The sequence below is a fragment of the Physeter macrocephalus genome, chromosome 14, assembly GCF_002837175.3.
Source record: "Physeter macrocephalus isolate SW-GA chromosome 14, ASM283717v5, whole genome shotgun sequence".
In the NCBI taxonomy this organism is placed as follows: Eukaryota; Metazoa; Chordata; class Mammalia; order Artiodactyla; family Physeteridae; genus Physeter; species Physeter macrocephalus.
The window spans coordinates 114,441,021-114,453,002 of record NC_041227.1 but is presented as its reverse complement, the minus strand read 5'-3'; the positions used below and the strand labels follow the sequence as shown (position 1 = coordinate 114,453,002).

Here is an 11,982-nt window from a genome sequence, read left to right as displayed (position 1 = left end):
AAAAAATTCCACGACACCTTGTTGAGTGAAAAAAATATATTACAAAGCAGCACGTGTGGTGTTTATACAAAATAATATATACACACACACACACACACACATATATATATGGCGTGTGTGTGTGCGCGCAAGTGCAAAAGACAGAGGGGGGTGTGCAAGGAGTGATGTCTGGAAGGGCGTTCACCGAAATCTTAATCCTGTTTGCCTCTGGGGGGTAGAATTTGGCATGATTTATACAGTCCTATTTTTAGTTTTTTCTACTGCTGAAATTTTCTATATGAGTATGTTTTATCTTTATACACAGGAAAACTCCCAGTGATGATATTTTCAACCGGGGGGAAAAAGGATTGTTTTCATGATAAAAGGAATATAACTACATTAGTCAGCAGAAAAGGAAAACAGAGAAAGAAAAGCTCCCGTAGTCCTATCACCAAGGCGGCCCTTCAGAACATGTGGTGGTTTTCCTTCCTGTCAGCCGGCTCTGAATCTGTTCAAATCTGAATCTGTTCAATCTGGCTTTTCCATCCAGGTATAACAATAGACTGGAAAGTGCTGCCCAGGTGTGCCCTCTCATGTAAGGCTCACAGCCCCTCTGAAAAGTACATCAGTTTGTTTTCTCTAGCCTAGGGGACTTGAGGCACTTGAGGCTGACTTTCAGGCAAGGGAAGTGACTTGCCCAGGTTCACATATACCTGAGTGCGGGGCAGAGCCAGTCCTGGGACTCTGAGTCCTGGCAGCCCGGTGCTACTTCCAGTGCACATGGCCGCCAGGCCCCGGTGGTGGAGCTTTTGTGGGCCTGGACCAGCCTAGGACCCTGCAAACCCTCAGCTGTTGCGATGCAATTCGTTTGAAGGAACTCTTCTTGCTGCCCACCAGGTCCCAGGTCTGCCCTGGGGCTGAAGGAACAAGATGCATCGGACACAGTCCACTTGGGTCTCTGGCAAAGAGAAAGAATGCAAACACTTCACACAAGGCCACTCAGCACGGAGCCTGGGCACACAGTGAGCATCAATGAACATCTGTCACATGCCCACGGGGGAAGCGGCTCGGAGCCTGCGAGTAAGCCCATCTGGGCCATCACCGAAGGCTTCCCGTAGGAGGGGGCCTTTGAGCTGAGCCTTCAAGAATGGGTGGAATTTCCAGAGGGTCCAGAGAAGAGAAACAGTCTGGCGTTTCAGGTGGAGAGGGGTTGACTCTCCCAGGAGGCAAAGTATGCGAACTACAAAGTGCGCGGGGACTCGCTGGTCTACACGGTGGGGGCCCTGCAGTCCTAACCAACCGCGTAGAATTTGCCGAGTATTAGCCACGAGGGGCGGGGTGAGGCGGGGCGGGGCCGAGGCGGGGGTTGGGGGGAGGCCCAGAGAGCTTCATAAAGCCACAGCAAAGGCTCTGCGACGCTAGTGACAGCGGCCCGCTGAAGACGGAGCCCGGGAGCTGCCGCGCGCCCGCCAAACGCGGGCGCAGGACCCAGGCGTCCGAGCCCGGGCTCCGGTGGGGGGGCCCCCCCCGCCCCACCCCCGCCAGCCTCCGCCCAGCCGACCCCTCGCGCCCGCCCCCGCGCGGAGAAGGGCCGGTCCCCGACGGCCGCGGGAAGGTGCCAGCCCGCCCCGGATGGGCATCTTGGAGCCAGGCTGCCGAGACATGCTGACGGGCACCGACCCGATGCCGGCGAGCGACGAGGGCCGGGCGCCAGGCGCCGACTCGCAGAACCGCTACTTCTACCCGGAGCCGGGCGCGCAGGACGCGGCCGACCGTCGCGTGGGCGCCAGCCTGGGGGCTCCCTACGCCGGGGGTGCCCTGGTGCCTGCCCCGCCGGGCCGCTTCCTCGGAGCCTACGCCTACCCGCCCCGACCCCAGGCCACCGGCTTCCCCGGGGCGGGCGAGCCCTTCCCGCCGACGCCGGGCGCCGAGGGCTATCAGCCCGGGGACGCCTACACCGCCCCGGACCCGCGCGCCACACTCTACCCGGGGCCGCGCGAGGACTGTGCGCTGCCGGCGGGGCTGGAGGTATCCGGGAAGCTGAGAGTCGCGCTCAACAACCACCTGTTGTGGTCCAAGTTTAATCAGCACCAGACGGAGATGATCATCACCAAGCAGGGACGGTAAGTGAGGCGCGCGCCGGGAGCGCCGAGCTGTGGGAGCCTCCTCGGTCCCGCCGGCCCGGACAGGGACGCGCTTTTCTCTTTCTTTTTTCTTTTCTTTTCTTCTTCTTCTTCTTTTTTTTTTTTTTCTGTCTAGACTTTGCTAGTGTCTCTGTGTCCCTCACAGTTTTGGCTCAGGCTTTGGGAGGAAAGAGGAGTTGAGTTTCGGACAGGAGAGTTCTGGGGGTTGTTTACTCTCAGGACCAACGGGCACAACTCGAAAGGGAGACGGAGGAGAGGGGCGCAGTGAGCCGTCGTCCTGGTTTAGGGGGAGGGTGCCTATGGTTTCACCCAGCATTGGGGTGCGGTCCCTGCCTGGTGGGGGGCACGGAGGGCGCAGGGGGAGTGTGTGCCGTGGATCTGACAGAGCAGGGCACCTCTTAGCCCCTATGTGTGGGAAAACAGAGCGGAGGGCAGAGTCTTACAGTGGGGTGGACAGCAATCCAGCCTTCATCTCCGGGGCCCCTTGTGCCCACCTCTCCCAGCCCCCTTTGCTGCTGTTGTGTACAGGTCGGCTCTGGGGTGTGTGTGTGTGTGTGGTAAAACTGGGATTTGGTGACATGGAGAAGTGGTCACCAAGTTTCCTTTCCGGTACTTTGAGTACTTTGAGATCATATGTCTGGTGTGCGCATGTGTTGGGAGGGGGGAGGTGGTAAAGTGGGAGGGGGCATAGATTCCTTCCAGACACAGTCCCCTCCCGGAGGGCACAGACGTCCACGGGCCTGAGCAGGTGAAGCTAACCCATGGGTCCCAGCTGGCAGCCAGTCCCACACTCTGTACCCTTCAAGGCTTGTCCCTGAAAGCCTGCCCCACCCTTATCCAGATACTCACCAGTCCATCCTGGGGAACCCATGGTTCCATGGTTCAGGGTCCCCTGAGCTCCGTGCATGCGGGGTAGGGTTTGGGGCCAAGGGTGCTGCTTCCGGAGAGAGTCTCCTACAAGGGGAAAGAAAGAGAAACTTGCAACTTGTGTGGTATTTGTTTAGTAAGCAACACTCTGAGTGGGCCCTGCCTGTGTCTGGTGTGTGAGTGTGCACCCACCCTTCCCGGTGGGGGCCCGTGTGGGCAGGGGACCAGCGAGGGCCTCTGTGTGGAGGGGCTATGTCATCAGTGGACCTGGGAGGTGTTGAAGAGCAGATACCAAGGGTTGGGCTTGGGGAGGGAGAAGGGAGAGGCCATGCTGGGCCTGAGGGTTGGCATTCAATCTGGGCATTGCTGGAACATTCTTCCCTCCTGATGGATGATTTCTATATGGTGGCTTGGGATTGAGGGACCTGTCCACCAACCACAATTGGCTTCAAGTTGCTGAACTGTTCCTCTTTCTCGGGGATGAATCCGGGAAAGCTGGCATTGTCATTCACGGCACGGCCTTCATCTTCTAGGCCTTCTGATAATTCCTCTCTGCTCCCCCAGCCCTAGCCCCTGTCTGGGTGCACCCAGGCATAGCCTAGGCTTCTAGGCTATCGTGTCTGAATTGGAGGAGACCCAGAAGATCCTGTCCCATCTTCTCCCTGGACAGAGAGGGAAATGGACCCAGAGACAGTAAGAGACTCTTCTGAGGTTACACAGCACATTCTTCGCTGGCAGAACTGGCACCAGCATGCAGATGTTATGTGCCTGGGTTTCTTTCTCTGGTCCCCCAGTCCCCCACAACCAGGGGTAAAAACAGCCACCCACACTGTCCGAAGGCCTTGATGCATTCAGAGTGCTTTCACTTCCATTATTTCACTGTGTGCTAGGTAGGCCAAGCGGCCTCCCCATTTACAGCTGAGGGCACTGAGGCCCAGGGGAGCTGGTGGCTTACACTGGGTTACACGGCAGACCTGAACTCAGGCTCAGGCCTGAACTCTGTTGAGTGGTCAGGAAGCCTTCCCACCCTGGGGCCTGGTGGGGGTCTCCCCACAGCCTTGCAGCCAGGCCCCAGCCCCTCCAGTCTTGAGGGATGAGGTAGATGGAGCTTCAGCAGAACCTCAGGGCTCTGGGGGTGCAGGGCTAGCTGGGGGTCTTAGGTGGATGCGTCTTTCTGTACTGGTTGCCTCCTTTACACCTACAGCCTCCTTCTTTCCTTTATTTTCCTGCTGAATAATCCTCTCTGGACAAGTTTTGTTGTCTCTCTTTTAGTTCCACACACTTAATTTCCTTTATTATGAAAAATTCCAATATATACAAAAGTGAAGAAAACATGTAACGGATCTCCATCTACCCATTATCCAGCTTCAACAGCTGTCAATACTGATCCAATATTGTTTCTGCTTTATCCTCGCTCACTTAACTTGTGGTCTGAAACTATATTAGTGATAGTGTAAGTAATTAGTTAGTAAATCCTAGGCACTGTATTACTTTATCCTTAAGTAGTTCTCCGTGCACCTCTAAAAATGGCTTTTTAAAAATAAACACAATGCCATTAGCAAACCTGAAAAGAAACTTAAATATCGTCAAATTTCCCCGATTGTTTTGTGTGTGCGCACGCGCGCGCATGTTTTACAATCCTCACGCTTTCAATCCATCCTAACGGACTGCTTCGGACACTGTGGGCTGTGGGGCCGTTGGAAGGGGGCAGTGGCCCCTCACCACTTCCTCTGAGGCCTCCTCTTGGATCAGGCCCTGGGGGCCCCATGGTGGGGTGGAGAGGACGGAGGACACACCGCCCCCGATTCAGCACCCCTGACTGTGAGCTTGGGCTCCAGTGATCTGGGAAGTCGGCAGCCATTTCCTTCTGCTACTGGCTTCTGAAAAGGAAGACTTGGGCTCAGAGAACAGCTCCCTTTCTGTCCTCCTGCTTTGGTGGGCTGGCCTGTCCTTCCATGGTTTCCAGTGACCCCCCAGTCACCACCACATCACCCACGGCTTTCTTCCTTTTTGAAAAATCCTTCCAGCCCAGGCCCACCCACAGCCCCGTAGCCTTTCGCCTTGGGCTGACTCACTCCCTCCCAGATGCTTCCTCTCCCACCGACCCTAGACCCGTTCCTCGGTGTACACACAGTAATGCTCTCCTCCATGGGCAAGAATGGGGTGGGGAGCAGGGGGTGATTCCAGGGTCCAGAGACTGATCCAGGCAGCTCAGATGGGGCTGGGAGGGGAAACGGAGGACAAGAAGATGGACTGGCCAGCTGGAAGGCTGAGAGTTCAAGTTTGTGTGTTTTTTTGTGGAGGTTCATGGCCTGATAGGCCCACTCATGTTGCCCGGCCTCGTGTTGTTTCTGGGAGGCAGTCTGTGTGCTGCGCCCAAGTCGGCCGGTGTATGATAGTCGATGGTAGACATTCTCAGTAGAGGAAGAGAGAGGCGGCTGTCTCGTGTGTGGGTGTGTGGGTGTGCAGTAATTGCCGGCAATCCCCACTTTTCTGGGTGTAATTAGTTGATTATTATAATTAAGATAACTCTGTTGTTAAGCAGCTCAGTTTGCATTGGTGTATGTGTGTGCGAAGTTAGGGCTTGATAAAACAATTTCAGTCCCGTACCATCCTCGATCACCGGCCTCAGCCCTTTTGGTTTTCTCTTCTCTACATTCCAACTCCGAGAACTTTTTAGATTTTTAAATTTTTTTTTTTTTTTTTTTTTTTTTTTTTTAGCGTTAAGCCTGCTTTAATTGGGGCTGACTGGCTTTATTTCTTCTGAAGCAGGTGAAAACGGCTTTGCTTTCTCTTGCGCCGTTTGCTGGTGGCTGTCTGATTTCTATTCAGTGGGTCCGAGGTTGGTGGGAAGAGGCGATCCCTTGATGCCCGAGCACTTTTTGCATTTGGATCGGTACAAGGCATTGCCAGAATACCCTCCTCAAAGGTGGTACCGATTTACACCCCCACCAATAGTGGCCGAGAGGACCCATTATCCCACAGGTTCATCAGCATTAGATATTGTCAATTTTGAAACATTTTGCCGACATGACTGATAAAAACCATCTTTTAATTTGTACTTAACGATGGGGAATTGGAGCATTGTCAGAGGGGTACAGGATGGGGACGGGATATGATGACTTTGTGAATCATTTCAAACTGGATAGTCCTTAGAAGCAGCAGAGGAACTTGGGGTCTTGGACCCTGTCCTCTGAGGGCTGAGTGAGTGGTGAGCGGTCTTTCCTAGGGGCTCAGTTTGGCACCAGACCCATCTTCACTCCTGGTTCCTTCCCAGCAAAGTGTCGTGTAAATCAGAGGCTATTTGGGGATCCCAGCTTGTGGTGATTCTAGACTTTTAAGGTAAAGTTGAGACCTCCCTTCTCCTCTCCCTCTTCCCCACAGTCTTCCTGTGTCTCCTGCCTTTCACTCTACCAGCGATAAGCAGGATGGGGTGATGGAGACGGTGGCATGTGCTCTGCCATCAGGAGACCCCATTTCTGCTCTCCCACGGTGGAGCCATCACCAAACCTCTCTGAGCGTCATTTTCTTCAAGTATAAATTGGAAATAACATTTTATATCTCAAAGGACTGGTTCAGTGAACTGACTGCTGCATAAGTAGTGGCACTTGAATGAATATGTTCCCTTCTCTCTATTACTACATGTTTAGATAGGAACTGGTTACAATATAGGAAACATGAATGACCTGACCACTGTTGTAGAATGAGCTGGTGGTAGAAATGGGTTGAAAATATTCTCCCACCCTCGATTGCTCAAAGTCTCATCCCTAACCTTTGATTTCTCCAGTTGACTGGCCTACCGAGCTCCTGGGACCGAGGGCCTCAGACCAGAACTCTGGACTCTTGCTTGGGGTTCTTCAGCCAGGCCAGAGGGCTTTGATAGTTCTGGGCCTGGGAGAAGGTGGGATGGAGGTGGGATGGGAGAGACGGTGAGCTGAGTTTCACATCCTTCAAACTCCTTAACAGCTCTCAGAGGAAAGATGGACAGGAGTTATTATCTCCATTTACGGGTGAAGAAAGTGAGGTTTGGCTTGGGAATTAACTTATCCAAGGCCATAGGGCCACTAAGTCTCTTTTTCTCAGCCCAGGAGAGTCTGGGGAAGACAGGAATGTGACAGTACCCTCCCCGGAGATCTTTCCAAGGTTATTAGCGATGTTGATCTGGGACCCTCTGGGGACTAGAATCCACCCAAAAGTGCTCCTAGGCCCCTAGAACTCTCCCTCCCCCAGGTTTCCTCACTCATGAACCAGTGCCTTTCTTCCCAACCTGCAGGGCTTCTTGGAGGGGAAAGGAGAAGTGTGTGGGAATGACAAGTAATTCTGATGAGGAGTTGACTCTGCCAGCTTAAAAACTCTGCTCTTCCTGCTTGGGTTAGAAGAGAAAGACTAAGCCATAGATGTGCTGGTTGTAGTGATGGTGGTGATGGGGTGGTGGTGGTGGTAGTGGTGGTGAGGGGGTAGTGATGGTGGAGGTGTTGGTTGTAGTGGTGGTGGTGATGGGCTGGTGGTGGTTGTAGTGGTGGTGAGGGGGTACTGATGGTGGAGGTGCTGGTTGTAGTGATGGTGGTGATGAGGTGGTGGTGGTTGTAGTGGTGGTGGCTTCTTGGAGGGGAAAGGAGAAGTGTGTGGGAATGACAAGTAATTCTGATGAGGAGTTGACTCTGCCAGCTTAAAAACTCTGCTCTTCCTGCTTGGGTTAGAAGAGAAAGACTAAGCCATAGATGTGCTGGTTGTAGTGATGGTGGTGATGGGGTGGTGGTGGTGGTAGTGGTGGTGAGGGGGTAGTGATGGTGGAGGTGTTGGTTGTAGTGATGGCAGTAATGGGGGTGGTGTTGGTTGTAGTAATGGTGGTGATGGTGGAGGTGTTGGTTGTAGTGATGTGGTGCTGGGGGTAGTGATAGTGGACATGATGGTTTTAGTGGTGGTGGTGATGGGGTGGTGATGGTGGAGGTGGTGGAGATGGTTGTGGTATGATAGTGCTTCTTCCTCTGTATCTGTTGCTCAGCACAATAGCACAGCATCCCAAATCCAACTTCCTCCACTTTTCCTGGGAACCAGGACTTTGAACATGAGGATTGTGCTCAATAGAGTCCCTCTTCCACGTGGACGGGAAGCTCAGCTAGGACTTCAGTTACTTCTCTGAAGACCCTGGAGCAGGCTGTGCTACAGACATCAGGCCCAGGAGGATGGGGCAGGGAGAGCCTGTGGATGGGTGCTCTGGGGCTAGGTGCATGTTAGCACCGTGAGAGCCACGATGGAGAGGATGGATGACAGACTGAGGCCGGACCAGGGTTCAGGGAACTGAGAGATGAGGACCTACTAGGAACTGCCTGTGTGGGGCTGGCTTGTGGCTTTGCTCCCCCTCTAGGGAGCAAGCTAAGGCTAGGGACAGGGGTGTGCAGCTAATGTCTAGCAACTGACCCTCTGAAAGAAAAACATTTTTAAAAGCCCTGATTCATAGTGTTTGCTGATTTCCGTGGTAAATACCCCTATAATGGCTGCTCGTAAGCTGCCCATGTGATATCACTGAATGCAGAGTTGGGAAGAGTCGTGTGGTAGTGCACATATTCTGGTATCTCCACCGGGCAGGTACAATAGATGTAAACAATCTCAAGAGCAGAGATAATAGTAAACTGTAGTAAAAAAAACAACAACTGAGAAGTGTTTTTTTGAGTATTTATTACCTCGGCTTGTAATGTAATATATTTAATTGTACATTTATGTGATTTAATTTTTTATCGTGGCTGTTTAACAACTGGCTGGCAGACTTCCTGGACTTCTCCAGCTGGCTCTGGTGAGAGGTGGGAGCCGGCTCCAGCACACCAGCGACGGACAGCCTTTGCACAGGGCACGGCTGTCCAGGGGGTTGGGGGCTGATGGATATTTGGGTCTCTCTGTTCTCCCCAGGCGGATGTTCCCATTCCTGTCATTTACTGTGGCTGGGCTGGAGCCCACCAGCCATTACCGGATATTTGTGGACGTGGTCTTGGTGGACCAGCATCACTGGCGGTATCAGAGCGGAAAGTGGGTGCCGTGTGGAAAGGCTGGGGGCAACATGCCAGGTACGCGCCTCCTTGGGAACTGGGGGGCATGCTTTTTGTCTAATACTGGGCGCCCCCTGGTGGATCCAAGAGGAACCCCCAAGCCTCTGGCCCTGACTCCTAGGATTTCATTCTCTGTTCCATCCCTCCCATCCCACCCCACCCCACTCCACCCAACCCCATCCCCTCCCACTTCTCACTTCCGTTCTGTTTGTCATCTCTTCTCCTTTGCTCTAGCCAGTCCTCTGCCCACACGTCCCCCTGTCCTGCCCCGTCTGTCCTCCCCCGGCATCCTTCTTGCCATCCCCCTCAGAACAGGCAAAGAAACCCCACATCACCAGGGGTCTGGTCCCAGGGGCTGCATGCCAAAGAGATTAACTGTCCACAGGGAACCACCTGTACGTCCACCCAGATTCTCCCAACACTGGAGCCCACTGGATGCGCCAGGAAGTTTCATTTGGGAAACTAAAGCTCACGAACAACAAAGGGGCCTCCAACAATGTGACCCAGGTGGGACTCCTCCCCATGGGATAGCCCCGCACCCCTCCCTGTCCCCGAGGTCGCAGCGGGCCCTGCAGGCTGCTTCTGTTCTGTAAGAGCGACTTTTCTCCCTCTCTGACTCTGGTTCTTTTCCACCCACCTTGGGAGGAAGCTGAATCTCAGGGCAGACAGGTGTCACATTTGGGCCAACACGGACCAAACCAGCCAGGGGGTTTCTTCACCGAATCCTGGGCTACCATCACTCGTGTACCATAGTGGGTATAGAGTTGGTACCGGTGGTCCCAGGGAACAGATGCAAAGTTTCTTTGAGTTGAGCAATTCTATTAAAAGTGCCCTTATCCCTGAAAAGCCCTGTTTGTGCTAATACATTGGTCACAATGGACATCTGGGGATAGGTAAAGGGGCAAGAGAATAGAATTGGTGCCCTGAAGAGGCTAGGGACTGGGGTTGGAAGCCTGGGAGAAGTTATGTGGCGGCAGGGCAGAGGAATGGGCACGATGACCTCAGGGTCCTTTCTAGCTTGGCCGTAGGGCTGGCCATAGGTGGGGCTGGGAGAGGGTTCCTTTGAACTCCCTCATCCCTCCCTCACAGCCGTCCTACCCTCTCTCAGATGATCGTGCTCCAGTCCCTCCATAAGTACCAGCCCCGGCTGCACATTGTCAAGGTCAGTGATGGAGAGCCAGAGGCGGCCTGCAACGCTTCCAACACGCACATCTTTACTTTCCAAGAAACCCAGTTCATCGCCGTGACCGCCTACCAGAACGCCGAGGTGAGGGCTCCCTGGGCGAGGGTGGGCTGAGCCTGTGGCAGGGTGGGGGGACGACGAGGGGGAGAGTGGAGCCCCCAGTCTTCCTGGGAGCGATTTTGGAAGTTCCCCAGCCTCAGACTCAGGACTCAGGTGACTCTGTTTCACTTCTCTCTAGATTACTCAACTGAAAATTGATAATAACCCTTTTGCCAAAGGATTCCGGGAGAACTTTGAGTCGTAAGTGCCACTGGGTTCATCTCATGTTTGCAGAGGCCTCCTCTCGTCCCTCTGAGACCAGACAAGTGCTCAGCACGTCCCCTCTCTGCCTCTGCGGTGGGGAAGTGTGGGCTGGGTACTGGAGGGCAGCGGGCAAGTCAGGAAGGAGGGTCTGGGGAGGGACGTGAGACAGGCAGGCTCCTAAGTGACCAGTTCTGTTCGTGACCCCTGTCTTTTGCTTCCTGTGTTTTTTTTTAGCATGTATGCATCTGTTGACACCAGTGTCCTCTCTCCGCCTGGACCCAACTGTCAATTGCTTGGGGGAGACCACTACTCTCCTCTGCTCCCCAACCAGTATCCCGTTCCCAGCTGTTTCTACCCCAACCTTCCCAGCCAGGCCAAGGATATGGTTCCCCAGCCTTACTGGCTGGGGGCCCCTCGGGACCACAGCTACGAGGCCGAGTTTCGAGCTGTCAGCATGAAACCTTCATTCCTGCCCTCCGCCCCTGGGTCCACTATGTCCTACTACCGAAGCCAGGAGGTCCTGGCGCCTGGAGCTGGCTGGCCTGTGACCCCCCAGTACCCTCCCAAGATGGGCCCAACCAGCTGGTTCCGCTCCACGCGAACTCTGCCCATGGAACCTGGCCCTGGAGCCTCAGAGGGGCGGGGGCCAGAAGACCAGGGCTCCCCCTCCTTGTGGACTGAGATCACCCCCATCCGGCCAGAGTCCAGCGACTCAGGACTGGGTGAAGGAGACTCTAAGAGGAGGCGTGTGTCCCCCTATCCTTCTAGTGGTGACAGCTCCTCCCCTGCGGGGGCCCCTTCTCCTTTTGATAAGGAAACTGAAGGCCAGTTTTATAACTATTTTCCCAATTGAGCAGATGACATGGTGAAAGGAACAGAAAGAGTGTCATTAGGTTGGTGACACCAACTAACGTAGACCACCGACCCAGGACTGAGCCGTCCCCAGCTCCCTCTGTCCCATCACCTTCTGTAGCTGGTTGAGGAAGAGGGGGGCCAAGAAGGATTCTGGGGTTCACTTGCTGCCTCCTGGCCCACAATGAAACCTGCGAGGAGTGTTCTCTGCCCCTTCTTCTGTCCCAACTACAGTCATTTACCTGGTGCTGCTTCTGGCTGTGGGTTCCCAGCTGGAGAACAGAAAACAGACAATGGAAGGTCTGGGACACAAAGGAGCTTCCTCCCTTCTGCGGGGTGTAGGGGTGGGAATGGGGGGTTCAGGATCAGGTGGGACAGCCAGACTGGAGACTCAGATCTCTTCCTCTGCAGAGTAACTTTCAACATTTGTGTGTGTGTGTTAATCCCTGTCTGGAAATAAAGACACATGAATTTTATAACAGCCAGCCAGCCACAGTCAGGGGAGAGGACCCAATGACTTTGGGCAGCTGGCTTGGGCCGCACCCTCTTAGAGGCAGTGGGGTCCCAAGGAAGGGGCTGGGAAGGGGGGGGATTGTGCACGACTCAAGAA

At 54.3% G+C, this 11,982-nt stretch overlaps 1 protein-coding gene across 1 annotated transcript in view; it reads left to right on the top strand.

Moving 5' to 3' along the window:
• The first annotated feature begins 1,533 nt into the window (after window positions 1–1,533).
• The window catches only part of TBX21 (T-box transcription factor 21), a 10,582-nt gene continuing 133 nt past the window's right edge, over window positions 1,534–11,982 (top strand). The window contains exons 1-6 of the mRNA XM_024130460.1: window positions 1,534–2,102; window positions 8,898–9,052; window positions 9,420–9,541; window positions 10,143–10,301; window positions 10,456–10,517; window positions 10,755–11,982. The exon at window positions 10,755–11,982 is cut by the window's right edge and continues 133 nt beyond it. Coding sequence (XP_023986228.1) covers window positions 1,612–2,102; window positions 8,898–9,052; window positions 9,420–9,541; window positions 10,143–10,301; window positions 10,456–10,517; window positions 10,755–11,373 — 1,608 coding nt within the window. The 5' untranslated portion in view covers window positions 1,534–1,611 and the 3' untranslated portion in view covers window positions 11,374–11,982. The remainder of the gene's footprint in view (window positions 2,103–8,897; window positions 9,053–9,419; window positions 9,542–10,142; window positions 10,302–10,455; window positions 10,518–10,754) is intronic.